At 34.8% G+C, this 25849-nt stretch overlaps 1 protein-coding gene and 2 pseudogenes across 1 annotated transcript; 1 reads left to right on the top strand and 2 right to left on the bottom strand.

Moving 5' to 3' along the window:
• Window positions 1-5188: 5188 nt before the first annotated feature.
• Window positions 5189-6136, bottom strand: LOC130679024 (olfactory receptor 6C74-like; annotated as a pseudogene).
• A 5892-nt stretch (window positions 6137-12028) lies between these two features.
• LOC130679277 (olfactory receptor 10A7-like) lies at window positions 12029-12758 on the bottom strand (annotated as a pseudogene).
• A 9735-nt stretch (window positions 12759-22493) lies between these two features.
• LOC130679276 (olfactory receptor 10C1-like) lies at window positions 22494-23456 on the top strand. The gene has a single exon (XM_057487896.1). The coding sequence runs from the start codon at window positions 22494-22496 to the stop codon at window positions 23454-23456; it is 963 nt and encodes a 320-aa protein (XP_057343879.1).
• Window positions 23457-25849: the final 2393 nt, after the last annotated feature.

The following is a 25849-nucleotide window of genomic DNA, read 5'->3' as shown; positions in this document are numbered from 1 at the left end:
CTGTAACACAAATCATCTTGCCGCCTCCTTCCTCACTCTAACACATCTTCCAGGAGCATGACCTGTTCTCAGTAACTGTCTTTCTTTCTTAAGGGCATCCCATAGGTAATCGCCCAGCATACCCAGGTGAGGCCAGAGTGTGTCTCTCTCCTCAGTAAGCCTTTCTACTATCTCAAGAAACAAATATCCCACAATCCCAGCTTCTACACGGCCACTCAGGGCCTCTAAGCAGTCTTCTACGTCACGGAGGGTTCATTCCATAGCTTCCAGTGTTTTCACCCTTCCCCAGTTCTGGGGAAGAGACCACACACCTAGGATGTGCTTTACCATAGACCAATTTCCCACTGGGGATTCCCCAGGAGGAAGCCCCATGGATAGGGTGTTCCCAGGTGAAGCTGCACCCTCCAACGCTGCCAGAGGTAAGGGTGAGTCATCACCCCCACTGCAGAAGCCACTGGGGCTTCACCACCATCCACTTGGGCATTTCTGATACCTCCCTACGTTCTCTAGGGGAAGCCCACCCAAGCATCTCACATATGAAGACAAATTTTGGGTTCAGAGATCCTGTCGGCTATCACCAGTTGTAACTCTTGGGGGAAAATATTTTTCCAGCTGGGAGCAAATTATCTTTGAAACCAAAATCAGTCAAATGGAGAAATAAAGTGGGAGAAACCCATGTACTGCTTACAAGCAGTTGTCCACTTCTGCTTGCCCATATCTCTCACGACCAAGCTACCAAAAGGGACCCCACCCAACCTCTTGGGTCCAGATATGCCCTCACTTCCCATTGTAATCACCTATCTCTGTCTGGATGGACTACTTCTCTCCACCCCTTGGAAACACCTCTTGATATGTAGATGCACTAAGGCCAAAAGAGATTCTGGAAATATCACAATTTTACCCACACTTGTCAAGCAATTTTAAAAGTGTTCCTCAATTTGGATTTCTCTCTTTTTTTATTAAGTAATAGATTAGTGTTCTGTATTTAGGTAAAGAATATAAGAATGACTAAATGCTTATCATCCCATCATATCAGAGGGTAAATGACATCACCATGACTTATCACTGTTAATATTTTTCTTGACAACTTGTTTAAGGTATAGTTTTCCAGTTTTAAAAAAAAATGCTATTTTTCTCCTGTCTATAATATTTTCTTGGCAACTAATCACTAAATAGCCCACATCAAAGGAGGGGAGAAGGATTAATAAGCTTCTCTTCCTGGAAGGAATAACTGTCTGTCTGTCTATTTATCTACCTACCTGTATTTGGATTCTTCCATAAGGAAGATTAGTTCCTTCTCCCACACTTATTTGATTACTGTTCATTCATGTCAAATTTCTGCAATTTTCCTGTAGACTTCTTCCTTAATAGATTATTTAAAAGAGTATTTTCTAACTTACAAATATTTGAGTACTTTTGAAACCTTTTGTCATTTTCCCACTGGTTTAGAACATGCATTTCAAAATGATCTATGTCTACCTCTATACCACCTCCCTCGAAGTGTAAGCAAGTTATGATCACGTATTCTTAAAACATCCCTCTCATCTCTTTTGTATTTTTGCCATTAACTTCATTTCACGAAATATTCAAAACATTATTACCATCATTGTTTCAGTCTCTTAAATTGTAGAGCAATGTAAATGATAAAATACATTCTATTTTATCCTCCTTTGCTCCATTTTTGAAACTCTCTATTCTTTGAAGAAACTCAGTTTTTTGACATATCATTTTGATTTTCCTGGAAGGAAATCCTTTAACATCTCTTGTAAGGTAGGTTTGCTAGCAATATATTCCTGCTGTTTTAGTTTATCTAAGAAAATGTTCATTTCACTCTCATTTTTGTATGTACAATTGTAGGTCATCACTCGTCTTTCTGTTTGCAGTGCTTCTGAACAGAAGTCAGGTCTAATTGTTATTCCTGTTATTATGTAGGGAACATGTAGTTTCCCTTGATTGCCTTCAAGTTTCTTTTTGTCTTGGTTTTTCATAAGTTTGTAGATTCATATTCCTAATTATATATATTTTTTCTCTTTGTATTCTCTGAGCTTCTTCAATCTACTCTTTCAAATTTGTCAACAATTCTGAAATGTTTTTAGCCACTTTACATAAACACACATACACACACAGACACGAACACACACACAATTTGGAATCAGAAGTGCTCTATCATTCAGGTAAGTGACTTGACTATAAGGATTATAAAGAAGGGGTTCAGATGGAGTCTTAGAATTTTGGGGATTATCATATCAAGCAATGAGTCACAAGAGAAGCCAGCAAAGAAATAAGAAAGAACAGCCAATACATTCAGAAAAACCCACATAATAATGTGTCATCTAACCAGGGCAAATAAACTATATGAATAAAAGGTAGTGGTCAACTACACTAAATATTACTTAAATTCCTGCCAATGACAATAAAACAACCAATGAATTTGAAAAGGTGGAGTTTGAAAAACCAGAGTAAATGAATTGGTAAATTATAGACCAAACAAAAGAGGGTTCAGGAGAAAATGTGAGATGAAAAAAATATAGAGGTAATAATAGCTAAATGTAGACAAAGCTGATGCTTTCTAAATTCAAATTACAAATAAAGCAAGGAGACACTTATTAGAAATAAAATATTTCAAGTATTTTGGTCACAGTGGGAAGTCTACTTCAGCTTTCAGTAAATAGTATCATAATGAGATATCAAAATAAAGTAAAAAAAATTTTTAATGTATTTGTAAGATAAGGGATTTTATATTATTGTTAAATTGACCAAAATTGGAGCTATGTGTCTTGAGACAAAGCAAGGATGATTGCCTAGATTTCTTCTGAATAATAAATTAGGGTCTCTCAGTCATAGGCTTTTATTTAGGAAGACTTTATCTTTATTTTATCATAGGTAGATATTCATTTGATGAAAGAGCAAAAGAAAGTCTCTGTCCATATTCAGACATAGAAGTATGTATCTGTCAGAATTTATTTTGGAAAAATTAATTCAAAAAGTTAATCTTATGAGCAAATCAATTGGCAAGCTAGAATTACTTATGTGGGATAGGTGCCAATGGGTTACTTGCAAAAGTTGTATTAAGGGTGAAGTTACTCAAAATCGAGTAACTAGGGTTACTTGCAAAAGTTGTATTAAGGGTGAAGTTACTCAGAATCGAGTAACTAACTCTTCCTTGAAAAGATAGACAATGTTCTTAAGCATGGTGATATTGGACTTGGGGACTTAGAGGACTCAGGACAGCTTATCAATTTTGAGACAGGAAGGTATTTGAAAGCACAAGAGTGTGGCAGTTCAAGGTAAGGATGACTGCAAGCAAGGCAAAGTGATACTATTAATACACTTGTCTTCATTCAGAGCTCTGGACATGTAAAGAAGATCAATGTCCCCTCCTAGACAACTCAGGAAGTGTGAAGAGATTTAATATAAATGTTTAAAAAACTTTAAGGTCTTCAATTGAAAAAATGAAAACTAAGTCTTCCTGACTAAGCTTTCACTAATCATTATAGCTTTGTTTCTCACAAAATGACCTTATCCTTACTGAGCTATCTTTTGTTCTTATATATAATGCTAGTAATAATTATGATATACAATTTTATTTCCAGAATTATATGATTTATATAAAATGCATAGCAGTGCCTCTATTTAGTAGGTGGTCAACAAAGTATCTCCTATCTTATTATCCCATTTGTTGTGTCGCCTGCCTCACTAGAGCAGAAAAGCTGAAAGCATTTCAGGGAAGAACTCCAATATTTCTGTGGAAGTTCTCTCAAGTAATATGCTGTTCCTGTATTTAAAAATTTATTAAAGATCCAATACTTGTTTAAATATCTTTCAAAAAATATTCAATTTAAAAAGCAAAACCAAAAACAAAGAACAGCAGTAGTAAAGTATCTGTGGATTCAGGATTCAGACCAACAGTAGCTGATCTAATAGATACAGTATCAGGTGATTCGTCACAGACAAACTGAAATAAAGAGAAGACGGATGATGTAACTTCAACCTGCCAGCCGGTGGGAAGCAGCAGCAATGGGGATGTCTTAATTTAGAAACACTAGGCCCTTATTAAGAGTTACAGAACGTCCTCTATGATAAATAACTAATAGGTAATAAGCATTTTAGAGTATACAGATAAGTGTTTTTGGAAGAGCTAATGATAAATTAATGGCTTAACTTAAGTAGTATGTTATAAGCAATCTTACCCTAACTGGCACATGAACAAAAGCAAAGTAGTCGGAATACTGAGATAGCCTTATGTAATATAATAATATAATATATATATATTATATAGATAGATAATTTGTTCATTTTAATTCTGTGCTCTTAAAATTTCTAAAAGTTAGACAATACTCAGGATCACTATATCTGCTTTCTGAAAACAAATTAGACCAGAATTATCATGAATAAAATGTAATAATCAATTGTTTAGATAACCATTATTCCTGAAATCATGTTTCTGACCCAAATATCTTTTAAAATCCAGGACATCCTACAAATTGTATAGAAACATGTAAAATTGTTCAGCCAATTATATTTTATATGTGGTTTTCTTCCTTTTTATGTTTTATGCTGCTCTTTTAGACAGTATTTTTCAAACAAATTTTCTTCTAAATATCTAGTTTCTATGAAATATACTAGACAGAACAATCAAATTTTTAACAAATATTTTCAAACATAAACAATTACACAGATGGATAATCTCTGTTTACATTTTCTTTTAATTAATTAATAAGTAATTATTAAGTAATTAAAAATTTATTTAAATTTTAATTAACTGATTAAAAGTAACTAAAATAAAAATTACTTAATAATTTGATGACCTTTGAATTGTGTGCTACATAAAATATAGTTAAAATTAATATTTTATACTCTTGAATAAGTAGAAATCGAAGACAAAAGACATTGAAAACTTTAGCTCAATTTCTTTCAGATATACACAGGAAAAGGAACTACTATGACAACAAAAATCTAAAGAAAAATACAGAGAAATTTCATTTTTGTGGAACAAAGATTTTTATGAATAAAGAATTATGAAGAATATTATAGAAATCAAAGGGAAAAAGGAGGAAACTATGTCTTGGAAGGTACTATTGGATACACTGGTATTACTAGGGATTATTTATATTATTTGCATTATTGTATTACTTTTACTATTTGGGATCCTTTTTTCATTTCCTTTATATATAATGCAATAGTACACTCATTTTTTTGAGAGAGAAACAACCCGGTGTGTCATATTCACGGAGGCTTGTTTCACCTTTGTTTCACCAGTTGGTTCCGTAAGGTGCAGATGAAAGGGTTCAGAAGTGGTGCAACAGAGGTACTGAGCACCGCAATCCACTTAGAAAAAGATACTCTTTGTTTCACTGATGGTTTAACATACATGAAGATGCAGCTGCCATAAGAAAGGGAGATCACAATCATGTGAGAAGAACATGTTGAAAAAGCTTTTTCCTCTGATTAGCTGAAGGGATTTTTAGAATTGTTAAATCAATATACATATATGATATTATCACCAATACTAACGTGACCACAAGGGTCACCAAAGCTGAAACGAATCCCATTGTCTAGAACAGCTGCGTGTCTGAGCAGGAGTCTGCAGGAGGGGAGTTGTGTCACAGTAGAAATGATCAACAGTGTGGGAGTCACAGAAATCAATATTTAGGCCTAAGAGGAGAGGTGGAAAGATGGTAAAGAACCCGGCAAGCCAAGAACAGGAGACAAGCTGTGTGCAGATTTTAGTGCTCATGATGGCTGTGTAATGCAGGGGCTTACAGACGGCAACATAGCGGTCATAGGACATGGCTGCCAGCAGGTAAAATTCAGATGCTCCGAGAAGGAACACAAAAAACACCTGAGCTGCACAACTGTTATAGGAAATGGTTTTGTCCCCAGTTGCCATCATCACCAGCAATTTAGGGATGCATGTAGTTGTGAAGGAAATTTCTAAGAAGGAAAAATTCCGAAGGAAGAAGTACATGGGGGTCTTGAGGTGAGTATCCAGCAGGGTGAGTGTGATGATGATCAGATTGCCAGTGATGCTGAGAAGGTAGGTGAGCAGCAGGAAGGTAAACAACACTGCGTTCAGCTGTGGATCATCAGTCAGACCTGCTAGGATGAACACTGTCACTCTTGTGTGGTTCCCCATTACTGTCCTCTATTTGCCCAGGTCTAAATGGAAAAAGAAGAACAAGAAAGTGAGCATCCCAGTGAGAAAGTAACAGTGATAACTAATGGTGAAGGTCATGTTTCAGCTAGAGGAACACAAGGCTCATTCACGTTCTAAAGATGGTCATGCAGGAAGAACAACAATTTTCCTTTCCAGAGTATCTGGACAGAGTTCAATCTTTATTTTGCAATTCTACCAGAGGATTACCTATGTTATGACAGTAAATGTTTATTGCGTTTTGTCAAATAAATTGGAGGGAAGTTAGAGGGACTTCTAAAATATGGAATGAAACTTTTTTCTCTATTTTATGCAAGAGTTTGGGATGGATGTCGTTTTCTGTTCACTATGAGGAGCTTGCATACTGGAAGCAAAATGATACCTGTCATTACAAGTATGTCACCCCATGTGTAACATTTAACACACACATACCCTTACACATACAAACCTAGCCACCATCAGTATACAGGACTAGTACACCATTGCCATTTTACTCAACTGACACAACTCAAATAAGTTTCTGTGTCACTTTCATGGCTAATGAGATCAGTGCATGTGGAGCATTGAACATAATTTTATTTTCTGTCTCTATTAGTATTTCTATCCTGCAGTTTCTCTTATCATCCCTCTTTACACATTTTACCCTGATACAAATTCAGCAGGAACAGTTGGTTGTATGTAGCAAGAAAGAGCAGTTTTCCTCTACAGGTTATTAAAAAATGAAAAATAGGAGTAAGGAATATAGGAGCATAAATAAATATATAAATACAGGTTCAGGAAATTGTATGAGGTATGAGAAGTAAAATGAAGAGAAAGATAATGTCCAAGTTTTATGAAAAACTACAGAGGAAAGGGGAGTTTTTTAGACGTAGAATAGTAAGTTTAAGGATAATTTTTAAAAATTAAAAATATGTAACTTAGTAGTAAAGAAATCAGTAAAAACAATAATAAAGAGAAAATGTTACCATGAAATTTCTCCTCATGTAATTCTATTCTTTGTACTTATAATTTTATTCTTTGTCTCAAATACAGACAGAAAGATGGACTATTTTGAGATCAGCCTGGACTAAAAGAGATGAGGAGCTGAGTATTTGGTGAATTTCAAACACAGTAAATCTCAAAATAGTGGTAACACAAATTTTAGGAGGGATATGTTTCCCTATTATAAGGATATTCAAATGTTTGGCTAACACATGGTTAAACAATATCAACATAGATAACTGCTCTCAACACCCTGCTCACATTAAGTGACACGATCACATTGCTCAGGTTTGCACAGCCGGCACATTGGAGATCAGGACTGAATTTGAACGAGTATGTTTTTACAAGTTGTCCTCTTAAAAATGCAAAATTTTCTACATATAATTATAGAACTCATTATAATGTACTTCTTTAAAAAACGATTAATAATGTCTCAAGAAATTTCCTTCCAGTATCTTCATCACCAAACACAGATAATAAAGTTTTGTGATAGAAACTACAGAAGACAACGTTTCCTGTCTTGACAATAACAAGATAATTATTTCCAACCTTAAAACATACATTATTATTTAAAAAGCATACATAAATAAAAACTATATGAGGACAAATCAAAGTTATGAAGAGGAGTTTACAGGAGGATTCTAAAACTAAAAAAATAAGATCTGTGGTCAAAGTCATGTTAATAATGTAGACAGTGTGGGTGAAAAGAAATGGCTGTTATTTTTCCTGAACATTCTCTTTATACTCACATAATTGTGAAGCAGTCTATTATAAAATTTCCTTTATCTACACAAATTACTCCCGTGGCAATATTTTGTAATATAGTTATAGGCCAGATTATAGTGTATTTCTGTATGTATTTACATATACTACATATATATATATATACATATATATATATGTATATATATATATGTATATACACACACACACACAGTGTATAATATGCACAGGACATATTATAGTGTACAAAGTATTGTAGGAATGCATATCTCTAAAACACCTAAATCAGAATTCTAACATATCAAATTATTTCATTGTCTAACTTCAACAATTACATACACCAGCTACCCTCAAAATACACTGTAAAAAAATTAACAAAGTCCCTCCACAGTGGTAAACTGTAGAAGGCAGGCCTGTGAATGCAACCATGTTTAGTTGTGTTGCACATTGTGACTATCAGATAAACGTTAAAAAGGAACAGTTTTTCAATATTAAATTACCATTGTATTCCATTCTTCCTCTTTCAGCATTTTCCCTAAATTAAAACTTAAAAGGCTAGAGAAAATAATGTTATAATGCAATGATAAATTAGAAAAAGTGGATAAAACATATCTAACAAGAAATATGGTCTTTACATTTTAGACATACCAATTCTTTTCACTTTTTTGAGTCCTAAAGCAGTCTGCCAAAAACACTTTGAAACTCAAATACCTTTTTTTTAAGAAGATATATACACAGATTCTTTTCAGAGAAAATTGTCCCTGCTTCCGTGTTTAACTCTTTAGCATCATGTTGAACAGAGCATCCTGGTGTTCAGTCCTCTGAATTCCACTCTGACCCACAATCTGTGACTGTCTTTTCCTGTGTATAAGTGGTATCTTTGTAAAGGTTTTAGTCCTTTTTCAGATTTTTAGACTATTATTTTAAATTTCTCCATTACTACCATTTTACTTATTTATGTTTTGAATACCTTTTTAAGTATTATCCATACTGTTACAAATCAACACTTGATCCTATGGAGTGTTAATGTTCTCTGTGCCCTGATGGAAAATATCTAAAGGTGAGGAAGAATTGTCAGGAGAATATGAGATCCAAGAACACAATTCCCAAAGGATCAAAATTTATATTGTATATAGGAGTTTTCCCCAGGCATTAAATATTTTTAAATACACACACACACACACACACACACACACACATATATATATATTTTTTAAAGACTACTTTTAACTGTCTCCAGAGAATTCAACATAAATTTCCCTAATAAGTGGTTTCCATTCCCCACACTAACATTTTCAAATCCTACATGCATAAATAAGGATTTGGAAACAGAAAAAGAAAGGATTATTTTGCCTATAATAAAAAGTGACAATATAAGGTGGAGAATTCAGCCTGTCAGAAAAAGCTGCACCATAACTAATTCTCCAGATACACGTAGCATTTCATGTTCTGTATGCCATTCTGTTTCTATTCTGAAAGCTGCCTTTCCTGTCTTTGTAATATTGTCTAGTTTTTTTTCTTTTTTTCATTTTTTGTCTTTGCATTTCAAGGTTTCTCTTTGAAAAGTATTTTCTGACCTACGGGCAGGGGCTCTAGTTTTCTCATGAGCCACGTCCTGCTGACTGATGATGGGCCCGTGAGTGGCGCTCTTTATCTCTTGTAGGATGATTATCTATCTATAATGCTAATGTTATCTAGCATTACTTTTCATTCTTAGAGTTTCCATCTCTCCATTCATATTATCTCTCTGTTCTTGAACAATTCCTACTTTTTCAGTTAGAGCCTTAACACAACAATCATAGTTATTTCAAATTCTGTACCTGATAATGCCAACATGTCTCTCAGGCTTTGATGATTGTTGTTTCCTCTGACAGCTTTTCCGTGCTGTGTCATGCTTGTAATGTTGTTGAAAGGTGGACTTTCTGTGTCACGTGATAAGAATGGAGGTAAATAGGACTTTGGTGTGAAAATCAACTTGTAAACTGAGGCTGAAAAGTTTCCTTTTAACAAGACTGCATGAAGACCTTGTGGCTCTGTGACTTACATGAATCTTAATAAAAGTATTTGAAACACAGTAATTATAAATTCCTGCACAATGCCGTGGATATAAATCACACAGTATATGCAATAGGCATATGATTTATGAACAGTTCTGCTTGCATCTTATGGGAAGAAATTAATTTTACATTTTAATCTTAACATAATATATGCATAAATAAAACACACCCATTAACATGCAGGATCTACTCCATATTTTCTGTTATTCTAACAATAATACTATCAAACACTAAGATAGTATTTACTATGTACAAAGAGCTCCCATAGCTCTTTTCAGATATTGTTTATTTTATTATAATTCAGGTTTTATTATGCTAGTTTATTAAACACACACATACATTATTAAATTGATTTTAAAATCTCACAACCTACTCATGAGTGACATACAACTAGTAGAAGAGCTTTGCAATAGAGTCTTACCAGATGGTCACCAACCATAACATATTAATCTAAAAATATTTGAATTAGGGTTAAAAAATCAAAATGCCATCAGAGGAGGAAATGAATTAAAAGAACTGATATTTCTTACCCTAAACTCTCATTACCCTCAATTAAAACAAACCTCTTGGAATCACAATTAAAAATTAGGCTTAAAAAATCAAAATGCCATCAGAGGAGGAACTGAATTAAAAGAACTGATATTTCTTACCCTAAACTCTCATTACCCTCAATTAAAACAAACCTCTTGGAGTCACAAGTTGAAAATTTGTGATGATTTCTTAATTTTCCTGAAAATTGACAGAGACTGATGGAGGGTGGTTACTGCATAAAGAAAATCTGTGTTTAAGAAAAACATTGGCTAATGATGACATAGAGCAACAGAGACCATTATATATGAGGCATATTCAAAGCCAGTATATCTCTATGCTAGTGGAAATAAAAGATTTTCAAAAATTGAATTTGACACAAACTCATTTTTTCTTCTCTGTTGTTTTAAGGAAATTTAATCCCTTAAAAAACAAATACCCATGTTCAGTTGGTGTTTTACAGTAATGAAAATGTAGCTAGAGATTTTTAAGAGGTTAATATATTGGATTTCAAATACAAACAGGCCTGGATTTGAATTCTTGTGGCCACCTCTCAATAACTCTTTGCCTTATCAAGATAATTAACTTCTGATCCAAATTTGCCCTGTATGAAAAATAAATGTATAATAGGATCTATCACTTAGTTGTTGCCGGGGCATTTGTTAAAAGCAGTGCCTAGATAAATTGTGAATTGTGTTGCCTATTATTATCATCACTCTCTGTTTTTACTATAGTGTCAAGTGAACGTTTGTTGTTTAAATTCTAACAACTAATAGCTGATTAATAAAAAATAAAAGTTGATTCATCCAATGATCAAAGAAGTACAGAATCATATCACCAAATATGAATACTAAGGTAATTTTACTAAATAACCTCATTTAAACCAGCAACTCTTACAAGGGATTTGCACCATGAATTCTTGGCAACTACAAATCTCCACCTTTCAATAAATCTTTTAAAAGGATACTTAAAGCACATGATATGATTGATCATTGCATAACTTAAGCTACAGAATAGGTAATGGTTTATGGCGGATATCTTCATTTACCTTCATAAATTTACCCATCCTGATCTGTGCCCCAGAAGGCTGGCCTTTTTTATTTACTGCATCAACAGACATTCTTGCCCTCTGTCTCAGATTTTATTTGATCAAGAGCAGGCACCAAGAGATCTGAGAGTCAGAGCAGAATAAAGATGAGATGGCTGCCTTCCTCTGCTGAAAAACAGAGATCCTGTTGCGACTTTTTCTTCTACTTGTGGCATTCTCCTGGTTCCAGTTAGTACTCTTCTTGCTCCTTCAGGTCCCCACAGATAAGGGATTTCCATCATATGAGTTGTGTGACAATTACCTCCAATTTGTAAACATATTTGTAAATCCAAAATGATCTGTAAATCTGAGTCATAATTCTCTCAATTATTCAAGTTTGAGAGTACCATCTGTCTCTTCCTGGGACTCTGACTGATACAAGAATTCCACCCATCACAGTGAGGGACAAGGAAAATAAGAGCAAATCTACCCCTTTCAGCTTTGGTTCCTGGATGCGGCTGCCCCTACTTTGTTTGGAAATAATCTACACAGTAGGACTCAGGAAGCAGCTAACTTCTGCAAGAACTTCCAAGTAATTGTCCTCTTGACTGCCCCTTTCACATCATTTTTCCTTAGACTGTAGATGATGGCATTCAACATAGCAGTAATGACAGTGCAGGACAATGACACTAGCCTCTTACTCTCTGGTGACAGGTTGGATCTGGGCCATTAGTAGGTCAAACTTGCTGTTCCATGGAGAAGGGATACCACAATGAGGGGTGATAAACAAGCAGAGAATGCCTTCTGTCAGCCAGCAGCAGAGGGCTTCCTCAGGGTGGTTTTGATAATGCAGGTGTAGGAGACCAAAACGAGAGAAAAGGGAAAGATAATAAATAGGAGTGTGGAGGCAAATGCTTATATTTCATTCATGGCTGTATCCTGAGTAACTAGTTTCAACACTGGAGGACCACCACAAAAAAGTAGTTTCATCCACAGAAAGGAAGGGCTTCATCCAATCCGTCTGTAGCATAGACACAGGAACACCAGACACCCTAAAGCCTCGGGCCACCAACACACACAGGGACCATTCATTATGCTGAATAGTGAGTGGAGAGGGTTACAGATGGCCGCAAAGCAATCATAAGCCATTAGAGAGGAGGAAACATTGAGAACTGCCAAAAAAGAAGTACATCTGGGTACCGCAGACTACAAATGAGATGATTTCCCTGGCGACCACTAGATCTACCAGCATCTTTGGCACCATGACCAACGTGAAACAGACTTCAAGGAGTGGTAGGTTTCAGAGAAAGAAGTACACGGGTGTTTGAAGAACAGGATCCACACTGGTGACTGTGACAATAAGGAAGTTGCTCAAAAAAGTGACTGTATAGATAGCCAGGAGCAAAACAAAGGGGGAACCCTGTGTCTCAGGATTATTTTTAAAACCAAGAAAAATAAATTCAGTGACTCTGGTGTGATTTTTCACAAGTCATATCTTTGACTAGCTTCTCACTGAGAATCAGAGTAGATGTGTCAAAGGATATTCTTTAAATGTACATATAATCACAAAAATGCCAACAAAATCCATAAATGTGTCTCTGTTCTACTGTTCTAATATTCTATTTATCTGAAGCAGAATGTTTACAATAGAACAAATCAAGGGAAAGTACATATTTTGCATGAATCCTACTGGTTACTTAACACATCACCTCGAAACAGTTTTTCTCTCTTTAGTGGTCATGGCCTAAAGCTCTTCATCAGAGACGTGCTATTTTTTAGGATTAAGTAGAAAGAGTTCAGACAGATATTAATTAAAATATAATCATCTGCTAATTTTTAAAAGTAAACCCTTGGTGCAAAAAGTATATTATGGGCTATTTTGACTTTTCTAATCATTTATCTCAGTAAATACTTCAACTGTACTGAATTTTACGCCTTCATCTACTGTATATATACTTATACACATTTACATATGCATATACATACACATACACATATATATGCATATGAGAGACAGTTAATAAACATAAGTAAACAAACAGCATATATTCATAATTTTTGTTGTATTTCAGTAGTCTTCACAGTGCTAATTTATGTGATTTTTTTTTTATATTGTCTCTTGAACCAGAATTTGACCTCACTGGGCTTTTGTTTCTTATTTTGCACATATGTACATTCTTATCATTTGAATTGGGCATAAAATCACAAACTTCTGAACAAATATGATTTGCAATAAATAAATCCTCCTTCCAGCCCTCATCTCAATTCCTATCCACCAAAATAGTGCTGCTTCCCACTGTGCTGTGACTTTTCTAAAAAAACATTGAGTAAGTAGAGCCCAGGGTATAGGGTATAGGATGGTGAGCCATGGTTCACCTGAAGACCACAAGGGACAGTGGGATAGGGAGGTCATTACTCACAAGCCCTGGAGGAGGTGCACAGCACTCTCCAGGAGGCCACCTGGGGAAGACAAGGCAGGGTGCTGGCAGAAAGAGCAGGGCAGGACTTGGGCACATGGCTTTATTAGGGTCTGAGGGGGGAGAACTTTGGGGTTCCCTGCTATGGTCAGATTGGTTAATCCAAACCAAAATGAGCAGGGTTTTGGTATGCTTCCTGGGGGGTTTATCTAAGGAGGGCTAAAGGGGAAGGCCCTAGGGGCCAGGGAAGACTGTTTATCACAAGGGCAGTTGGTGGATTCACACCAAAAACTTACTTTTGCTTGGGACTCTGAGGTCTGTTATCTAGAGTACGGGAGTTCGAGGCTGCTGCCACTTGCTCCTTGCTACTGGCTACTTGGCCTCACCAAACAGGGACCTGGTCAGCAACATGGTGGAGCACTGCAGCTAAACTCTCAGCAGACTGTCCATCTTCTACAAACAGCGTGGTCACATGTGGAAACACACCGTAGATTTATACTGATGTGCTTTTAAGATATTTGCAGACTGTGGTTGAGTTCCCATGATTATTGCATAGCTTTAGACAATGTACCGTTTTGCTTCTTGCATGGCATTTTGATAATTTATGACATGTACTTAAGTCCATTAATTTACTGGCTCTGTCCTAATAAGGCCAAAGAGATTTTTCAGTTTCCATCAAGCAAACCAACTTCAAAATTTTCTGAGGAAATAGACCTTAATTCCCATTCTATCCAGCTTTCTCACAAATATGTTTTCTCATAAAAATGATTATGGGTCTATGCAATTACATCATCAGTATTTAGAGTACAACCTGAAGCTGAGATCATCAAATTTCACTAAATTGGAAAAGCACTTCTAACAACCCACTATTTAAATTAGTAAACATTAGAAAGCTAATGACTCCAGGATCTGAATGAAAAATGCTTTGTATGTTATAATCCACAGCATTTCTTAAATATACAACTATTGTTTTCTTAATATTCTTTTCCTTAGCATTCTATAGCTTTCTAGCTAGAACAGGGACCCTGTATTTTTTGTTTTCTTTTAATAAAACATAAAGTCATTCCTTTTTCCCTAAATAAACAAGGTCCCACAATTATCTTAAAATGATTTTGTTAAAACAGATTCAAGATAAAGCGCATTTTTTTTAACTGAGAAATAAAATAAAACACAAAGAAATATCTGGATATTTCTTACCAAATAAAACCCCATATTTATTATTTAGTTAGAATTTGAATGATTTTTTAAAAATATAACTAATTTTATGAGAATTGTTAACTGATCTTTAAATTTGTTACCTCAGATCTTCAGAATTAAGCGAATGCCTTAGGCAGACTAACCTGCTTTACATTGGCACTTAATGTTTGATGTATTTTATAATAATATTTAAAAGTGTGACTGACTGGGGATATGATCTCTGGGACATTAGAAAAGACTACTGTTAATTAAACAACTGTTTTTCTCTCATACAGAACAGTAAAGAATTCCATGGAACTGTCTATATTTTCTTTAAGTCATAATGACTACATTCAAATGTACTTTCCAACAATAGATACTGTGTGGTGGTTCTATTGACATTCTCACTGGTCAAGTACCTTGGGATTACAACTATTTTTATGCCAAGACTATGTAAGGAACATGTTTTCATTTTCCCTGTAAGACTTTTGTTTTTTCTGTAGGATAGGCTTTGGTCCATTATTGATAAAAGTAATTTGTACCATGATCTTGAAAGTCACATGATTTTTAAATTTCACTTTTTAATTATTTTTTAAACATTATTTTAAACATATATTTTCCTAATAATGATCTTTTTAAAATGTTTATACACATCAAGGTAAGCTGACAATTGGGTTGGGTTTATTTTTGTCTTAAACCTTGAATAGTTTGGCTAGTGGGCTTTTTTTACTATGGGAACATTGTAAACAGTACCAAGATTCATACATTGTTCCATGGAAGCAGTACCTCTAACATGGCTAGTGCTATAAACAAGTAAGCAATTTTTTTTTTAATCCTTGGAAAGTTTTCTCCTTGGAATATATAAGCCTATTTTAATTTAGTAGGCAGAGATATAACATTACCTTGGAAGTGTTTATAATTAGCTAAAAACTGTGGAAATCACTCTCTTTATTTCATTATATTTGTTGTAGAACCAAATCAAAATAAATATAAATTTAAAACAGTTACAAATTAGTAGAGGGAATAATTCCAAAAAATTCTAGTGAAATCTTTGTGGAGCAAAAAACCTCAAAAACGCGCCAGGAATTTAAAGTCAACCTATGCATGAGAGTGAGATGTAACAAATAGCTTGACAGGAAACTACATCACTTGCTTATTTTACTCCCTTCTGGAAAAAAAAAGAGAAGCTATGTGCTACATTTGCACAAATTAGAGGAAAATGCCTTAATCCTTATTTTCCAAGTAAGCACAATAACAATACTATAATAACTTAAAATCATTTATTTTTAAATCTTCAAATCTTCTTTCTATTTTAAACCTGTCTATAAAATAAATAAATAAATAAACAAGTCTCTAACTATGATCTGGAATTCATGAAATTTCTATTTAAAGTGAAATTAATATACTTATTTTTAGTAATAACAAAATAATGACTTAACTATCCATCCTAAGAATTAAGAAAACATAAATTAAACCCAATGGTTATGGAAGGAAATAAATTATAAAGAAAACATGAGAAATAAATGAAACAAAATGTATGTACACAGGAGAGTATCAGTAGAGTCAGTACTGATTTTCTGAAATGAATTAAAAATTGGTAATACTCCAACAAGAGAGCCTAAGAAAATAAAGTGACTAATAACCAAAATAAATAATAAATAAAAGATATCTCCCTTCAGGTGTTTCAAATAAAAAAGGAATGAGAGTTAAATAAGTGTAACAACGTAAACAAATAAAATGTTAAATCTCTGAGAAAAAAACATATAACTTGCTAAAGCTTACTCAAGAAGAAATAGATAACTGGATTAGCTAAACAACAGTTTTTAAAAATGAGTCAGTAGCCATCTCACAATAAAATGTAGACCCAGACGTACTTACGAGAAAATTGTACCAAGCAATTATGGACCTCTTCACGCTCACAAAAAAATCAAGTATTTCAGAAACTTGAAAAAGAAAACTATTTTCGTGTGTAGATAATAGAAGAGATGTTAGTATTCCAAAATTATTTTATGAAGCTGGGTCACTGCTAAGAACCTAAACCAATAAATTCTGTACTAAATTTTGTACTACAATTTTATTCTTTAACATTAATATAAAGATCAACAATTAGATATTAGGGATAATTATTCAGAAATGCATAACAATGATAATATGTAATGACTAAATCTGATATTAGAAAACCAGCCAATGTAATTTAGCATTTTAGGAGATTAAACATAGGAAAACACATTACTGTTTCTTTATGTGCACACATAAGAGTTTGATTATATTTCACAGCCATCATTTAGAAAAACTGTCAGCAAACAAACCTACTGAAGGTATATTAATTTTCTACTGTTATGTCACAAATTAATTTTATACTTAAAATAATAATGAACATTGATTACCTAACAACTTCCATGGTTTTGTAATTGAGGGATGGTTTATCTGGCAGATTTTGTCTCAGAGCCTTTAATGTAGTCAACATATGATCTCAATTGAATATGGAACTAAAAAACCCGAACTCATAGAAACAGAGAATAGAATGGTGGATGCCAGGGGTTGGGAAGTGGAGGTAATTGGGAAATAGTCAAAAAGGTAGGAACTTTCAGTTATAAGATGAATAAGTTCTGGGGATCTAAGGTACAAGGTGGTGACTATAGTTAATGATACAATTATATACTTAAAGGTAGCCACCAGAGTAGATCTCGAGTGTTCTCACCACATGCACCCAAAAAGAGTAATTATGTGAGTGCTGGAGGTGTTAATTAACCCTGTTATAATAATCCTAGTGAAACATACGTACATGTATCAAGTCATGTTATGCAGCTTAACCTTACACAATGTCATATTAAATCATATCTCAATAAAGCTGGGGGAAAAAAATGTCAGCCAAGACAGTAGCTACCTGAAGACTAGGCTGGGGCTGGAGGGTCTGCTTCCAGATGGCCCCCTCACATTGCTGTTAAGTTGGTTCTGACTGCTGGCAAGAAGCTTCAGTTTCACAGCGCTGCCTCAGGTCCTCATGGCATGTCAATTGGCCTCTCCAAGAGCAGACATTCAATAGAACACGATGATACACCCATGGCCTTTTCTTAAATGTAATGTTTACTTTTTTTAACAAGAGTTTTTTTTTAATTGAGGTATATTTGACAACTAAGAATTTTATATATTTAAGAAGTACAGTTTATATGCATTGGGAAATAATGGTCACATTCAAGCTAATTAACATATTCATCTCTTCCAATAGTTACTAATATATTTTATTGCATAAACTTGTAGGTCACACATTGCCATTTCTGCAATATAAGGGGCTACACAAAAAACATGAGCACAGGGAGATGGGGATTACTGGGGGCTATCTTGAAGGCTGATTACTACAAAATGCAGCTTTCTTAATCTAATAAAGTGTATCACCATAAAAAAATCTAAGGCAATCATGAGATTTTGGTTATGACAATGAAACACATTTTGTGCAATACAGTAAAGTAAGAGAAAAAGCACTGAAAGATAAAAAGGTTAGAATGGAGAATAAAATGGATGCTATTTGCAGATGACAGTATATTTATAATTCTAAATATTTTTATTTTTTCCTATGTATCTATCAATGGATATATATATATATATAACCATATATGATAGATAACAGATAATCTTTAAATAATATAATATACAGAATTCAGATTCTCCTTCAATGGTTGTTGACAATTTTATAAAACCATGCAAAACAAAAAATAAGCATATTAAATTATTCCATAGACTCTCCTCCTGGCTTTTCTAGTCAATTCCCATCCCCTTAAGGTAACTACTTTCTGATTTCTATCACTGTAGTTTTGGGTACTTCAGGAATTCCAGTAGCTTGAATCATATAAGATTTGGTATTTTGTATCTGATTTCTTTCACTCAAATAAATGTTCGTCCACAAGGTTAAGTGATCAGTTATTCACTCCATTTTTAGCAGTATTGTATGAATATACACAAATCTGTTAACCTGTTCCCTTGTCGATGAATGTTGTGGTTGTTTCAAGCTTAGACTGTGATGCCTACAGCTTTTATAAACATTCTTGCACATGTCTCTTGTAAAATTATAAATATTGTGTTTCTTTTCATTCCTCTTGAATAAACACCTAAGAGTGGACTTTCTGGGTGAAAGTGCCAAACTATGTTTAAACTTTTAAGAAATAAAGTATTCTGCACACTGGTTACAAATTTATGAGAATTCCTATTTTTTCACATCCTCACCAACATTTGATTTTCAGTACTTTCCATTTCAGCCATTCAAATAGTTTCTGTTCCATCCATTGGCATGTGACAGAATATCATGTATTATAGGATTGGTATGCGTCCTTCTGATGGCAATAGCACAGTTGATTGGGTCCAACATACTAAATGTCTGAAAAGAATTAGGTGAGGAAATCAAAGTAGTGGGTCAATTATTTATTTACGAAGATAACTGGAATCTTTGGTTTTGGTTATATGTATTTAAAAGCTGGTTTATGTATTTGCTTGGTGATTAGTATTTTTTACTAATAAACATGCTTCTATAAATATGAATGTGTATGACTTTTAAGCATCTTAAAATCACTGAACTTTAAGGAAGGACTTCTGTATTACATCTATAATTATATTATGTTTTTATCCCTAAGGATTGCTCTGGACTCTCAGTACTGAAAAGCAGAAAGTGGAAAATGATTATCTTTACATTCCTCAGAATAATATTTTTGAAGATGAGAATAAACAGAATGATTGGGGACTCTTTTCTCTCTTATGTCTTTCATTTCCATTTTTTTCTAAGACTCACAATGTTTATTTATATAATTTCTATTACCTATTTCACCAAAATTTATACAGAGGAGAGAGCAGAGAACAATAAAGGGAAATGAAAAATATTATACATGTTGGGTACAAATCCCAACTCCACATCTTTGTACCTATAATACTTAACTATAATAATACTTATAATTACTCAACAGCTCTGTTTTTAAGTTTCCTGGTGCCTATGATGGGTTACCAATAGCTCTTTCAAAGAGATCATAAAAATTAAATGAGGTAATATGTATAAATTGTCAAACACATCTAGCAAATGGCAAACACTAAAAATATCAGCACTGTTATTAGCCATGTGTTATTATTGTTACAAAGATTATCTTAATTCTGATGCAAGTGATGGGTGTATCAAAGCTCTCATGCACAAAAAAGGCTTTCGAATGACATTATAGTGAATTCTTATCCCAAATAAAATATTTTAAGTACTACAAGCACAGACCTTACTATGATAAATGTTTGTTTGCAATTGTTCTGCCCTGAGATGTTCACAGTTTTTTAAATTAACACCTTATTGAAAAATTTAAGAAAAGGTGCTGTTATGCTATTTCCAAATTGGGGGAGGGGAAGCATTATCTTCGATGACTCTTTCATGTCACTATTACACAAGCTCATGGTTCTCCATCCAAAAATAGAGTATCATATAACACATAATCTTGTCCTGTCCTTTCTTTTTCTCTAGGTATCACCATTTTCTCTTTCATTTATGGCCGAAGTTCTCCAACCTGTTATTTCTGACAGTTTCTTTCATTTCTTAACTTCTGTTTTCTCATAAATAATTTCAATTTGGTCTGTGCTCTTCCTGGTCTTTCCTTTGCTGTGTAGAAACTATTTTGTTTAATGCAGTCACATTTCTTTTTGCATTTGTTGTCACATCCAAAAAATCATTACCAAAACCAAAGTCAAAAAGAAATGTTATTCAACCATAAAAAAAGAAAGAAATATGGCCATTTGACACAATATAGATGGACCTAGAGGACATTATCTTAAGTGAAATAAGCCAGAAACAAAAAGAGCAATACTATATGATCTCAGCTACATGAGAGATCTTTTTAAAAATGTTCAACTCATTAGAAACAGGTAGTAGAATGATCTGAGATGTGAGAGAAATGGGGAGATGCTGATCAAAGGAAGGCTAAAAACTTTCAGTTATAAGATCAATGAGTTTTGAGGACCTAATGTACACTGTGGGTGACTGTAGTTAACAACACTGCAATTTGTTAAGAGTAGACACTAAGCACCCTCATTACAAAAAGAAAGATAACTATGGGAGGTGATGTTCATTAACCTGATGGTAATTATTTCACAATGAATAAGCTTATCTAATCATCACATTATATGCACTAGAAACAAACAAGTTTATTCATCAATTATAACAATAAAGCTGAAAAATAAAATATAATAAAAAGTAGCATGTGTTCTCTTTGAAGAAATAGGGATCTTTGAAAATTAACAAGTTTTTCCCTTCTTTAGGATAGTGCAAAAAAAACATTTTTCATATTTTTCATAAATTATTTTAATTAGTTCCATTGCAAATTTGAAATTCTGATTAGGCATATTCATTTATGTTGTTAGTTTTAGGTAATGAATAAAGTGAATGCCATGTGTGGGGTTTATGGAGCCTATTTTGAGTTCTTCATTGTTCTTATTGGATATCCCAAAGACCTGAACAGTCACTGTCATACTGGCGAACATCCATAAAGTTCAGTAATTATTTCAATTGCATGATGGAAATCTATTGGAAACTTTAGTTTCCTGCATTGGAACCTAAGTAGTGTAACAAACAGCAAAAGATTATCTCTGGAAAATGTATTCAAACTTTGAAAACTAAATTTCCATTAAAAGTTCTTTGTTTTGTCTGACGAAATTCCTCTTGAGACAAATGTAATTAAGCTCTGCAATGGATGTAATCCCTATGGACTCTAGTCAGAACAAAAATGTTATAGTTTGAAATCGAAGGAAGTCTAGAAGACCAGCAAACAAGAAAATTCGCCTGTGGTTCTAGGTATGTTCTCCTTTTCAAAATATCCTACAAAATTACACTCATGTTGTGGAAAGGAGATTCTGCTAGTTTTGGTTTCCATTGATTTTAGCCGTCTACTCTTTAGCATACGCTTTTGAAATCTAAAAGAGTAAAAATATATATAAAAATGAATAACTGGCTGGAAATAGACTCCCTTCCAAACCCCCAAGTATGGCATTAAGGAAGGTTGTAAATCCAAAAGGCCTGAATATAGCACCTTTATATTACACTTTATAAACTTAGGTTTTATGTGACTCCTTTACAATTAGAACACATTCATATACTGCATACATAAAAGCCTGTGTATGTGATTAGGATACTGATAACATTAAAATTAAAATATAGATTATGTAACTTAAAGCTATTGTTTTCCCTAAATTTCTGTGAAAATCGTTTAAGATCTAGAAATCAAAATCAGGAAGTAATTTTGGACCCAATTTAAATGGACAGTTATTTACAAAGATTTAGCAAAAGGAATATGAATGTCTAGGTGGTCAGTCAGACCACTGACGCTAGGAAAGCTTCTTCTCTGAGGTCTGATTGACACCTCTGCAGGTGCAGGGATTCCCTGAGGCCTTACCTGCCCCCTCTGCTGTCTCCACAGATGTCTGTCTCTGAGCCTGTAATAAGTGGAAACCAGTCTCTCTGCACCAAATTCACATTTGTGGCTTTTTCCTCTCTAGCTGAGTTACAGCCTGTGCTCTTCACTGTGTTCCTAATCATTTACTTGTTTACTGTGGGAGGAAACCTCACCATCATCTCCCTGATCCGGATCACCCCTTCCCTGCACACCCCTATGTATTTCTTCCTGGTTAACCTCTCCCTTCTGGAGATGTGCTATATCACCAGTGTGGTGCCTCAGATGCTGGTGCACCTGTTGGTGGAGACCAAGACCATAAGTGTGGGAGGGTGTGCAGCTCAGATGTATGTATTTACTATCTTGGGACTGACAGAATGCTGCCTGCTGGCAGCCATGGCTTATGACCGCTTTGTAGCTATCTGCTACCCACTGCATTATACTCTCCTGATGGGCCCTAGTGTGTGTTGGAAACTGGCTGCAGCATCCTGGACCACCGGAGTGGTGGTGGAGTCAGCCCAGACCACCTGGATCTTCACTCTGCCCTTCTGCGGAGCAGGAAAGATCCAGCACTTTTTTTGCGACATCATGCCTGTAGTGAAACTGGCTTGTGTTGATACCTCCCACAATGAGATTGTGATGTTTTCTGTCTCTGTGCTCTTCATTATGAGTCCCTGCTTGCTCATTCTGTGCTCCTACATTCGAATTCTGGCGACCATCTTGAGAATCCCTTCAGCAGCTGGCAGACGCAAAGCTCTCTCCACTTGTTCTTCTCACATCCTGGTGGTTTCTCTGTTCTATGGCACTGCCTTGTTCACTTATCTCCAGCCTAAGAGTGCACACACTCCAGAAACAGACAAAGCAACTGCACTCATGTACACGGTGGTCACACCTGCTCTCAATCCCGTCATCTACACCTTGAGGAACAAGGAAGTAAAGGAAGCCTTTCTAAGGATAACACAAAGGAACGCCCTCAGACGAACGGTCTAAACCAGCCATAGTAGATGAAACTTACACCACTGTACAGAGAGGTCTCCTAAGGTTTTATGATCCCGTTATGAATATATATTGTCATGAAAATGTTTGTAAGATAACAACAAGGAAACAGTTGGATCTGTTTCACATTTTTCAATGTGCTTAAGCAACAGGGAACTATTAAATTGTTTATAATTCATTCAATCAGCAATATTCAATCAAAAAAGTTACAGAGCACCTCCTATGTTCTGTCCTGGACACTATTCAATTTTCCTTCTCCAAGGGTAACAGGATTTGGTAAGCATGTTTCACACCACTTTAATAGGGAATGGTTAATGCATTTGTAGTATCAAATGTAGACTGTTAGAATTTAAGTTCTTAAGTTGAGTATGCTCCCTTAATTACTCTGCTCTCTACATATCTTAATAATTATGCTGCTTTTAAAAATCAACTGTCAATAAATACTTCTGAGTGGTATACAGTATAACACACTCTAACTATTTAACTATCAAAATATTTATCTAATTCGTAAATCCAGTGAGGTATCCTCATTCTTTATACAAAATAAGATTATTCTTTTGCTCTTATTCTCCTTTTTTTTCTTTTTTGCTTTTTTCATCTGAATTAAGTTTTAGAGGAACTTCTCCCTGCATAACATTTACTCTTCTTACTCTCACTGTATTGGTTTGAATATAATTTACCTTATAGACTCCAATATATATCAGCTAATGATATTATTTTTAATCCCTTGAATAATGAAGAACCACACTTCCATAAGGGAAAAACCTTTGATATTATCTTAATATTATTACCATAGACTCAAATCCTAATAGAAGTACAACTAAGTTATTTGGATGGGGCTTCAAGATGGAAAATTTATGCAGGCAGGTGAAGACAGACAATAATAGCCCATCATTGTGCCAGGAAAAATAAAATGCCACTAAAAGTTAATCATGTGGGAGAAATAATATAAAACCAAATCATGTGTTATAGAGAGATTAACTATATTAAGACTGAAAATTGGCCCCTTGGTCACAAACATGTAAGTCACTGGTAGCTTTGGTAAAAGCAATGTCAGGAGTGAAAACTTTACTGCAGTGAATTAGAAAGTGAACAGAAGGTGAGAATGTGGAAACAATGAATAAGCAGTGAGTGATTTCAAGAAGCTCAACTACTAAACAGAAAAAGACCTGGGAGGACATAGAAGGACAAGAGGTCAGAGAGCATTTCTTTAAGGCAGCAGAGGACAGAGTATGTTTGAGTGCTATTGGGATGAAACCAACAAGGAAAGAAGGTAACTGAGGATGCTAAAAGAGAGCGCTCTCAGGGAGCAGAAGGGGATAAGATGCAGAACACAGAAGTGGAAATTATCCTCACAGGAGAGATGAGAACCACCATGCCTGGCAGGGCACAGGAGCAAAAGAATGGGTGTGACTGCAGGTTAAATTTCAGGGGTAGCATATATAGAAATATATATGTTGTAAATGTTGTTTAAATATATTTCTATAAACATATCATTATAAATATGTTGTATAAGACATATATATATATATATATGTATATGTTATAAATACAGATTTTTCCCTGACTTTAAAAAAAATCATAATGTTTATTGCCTTCTGGTCTGGGTGTCACCTTTTCTCATGAATTGTTGATTGAGAGTTGGTCCTAGGGAGTATTAATCCTAAACCCCTACTGTGCTACTAACTGTAGCCCAATTTTGGAAATGCCCTCAGGCACAAGGACTCAATTATTTGGCATCTGGAAAGCATCTGGATTGAATCTTGAAATGGTGATGTTCAGAGGATATAAGAGGTGGCTGTAACTTATAGCAAAAGCTCTAAGTTTATTCTGTAGATACTTGTATCTGGGATTGTAAACGATCGTGAGGTGTAGGTCTAAGCAATAAAGAATTTGAGAAAAAAAGAGCAGAACAGGAAAGCAAGGAGGAAATCTCCTCCCACACGCATACAGAGGAAACAACTACAGCAAATACAACTAACGCTGAAAATGACCTGAAGACTGCAGAACAGACCACCTACACCTGGTAAAGAAGAAAAGACCACCCAGAAAAGGGTAAAGTGGCAGAGCTGAAATTGAGCAGAATCAAAGCCCTTCCCCACCCCAGCCCACTTGAGTGAGGAAGAGGAGCAGAGTGGGGAGGGGATAGGTGCCCAGGAACTCTACACAGCTGGCTCTGGAGATCTGCTCTGAGAGCACAAAGACATATTGCATTGGGTTCTGTCAATTAGCAAGGCTGAATACCAGATACAGTTGAAACATTCTGGGAGCTGAGACTCCAACCACTTGTAGAGGACAGGCATGCTCCACCAGTCCTTCTGAGAGCCACAGCAGAGGTAGCAGTTTGAGGGACTTGTCAGCAGTGGGAGGAGTGCCAGAAGGGTGAG

This window comes from Manis pentadactyla, chromosome 10 (assembly GCF_030020395.1).
Source record: "Manis pentadactyla isolate mManPen7 chromosome 10, mManPen7.hap1, whole genome shotgun sequence".
In the NCBI taxonomy this organism is placed as follows: domain Eukaryota; kingdom Metazoa; phylum Chordata; class Mammalia; order Pholidota; family Manidae; genus Manis; species Manis pentadactyla.
Note: the sequence above shows the minus strand (reverse complement) of the source record. Positions and strands in the feature narration are given on the sequence as shown.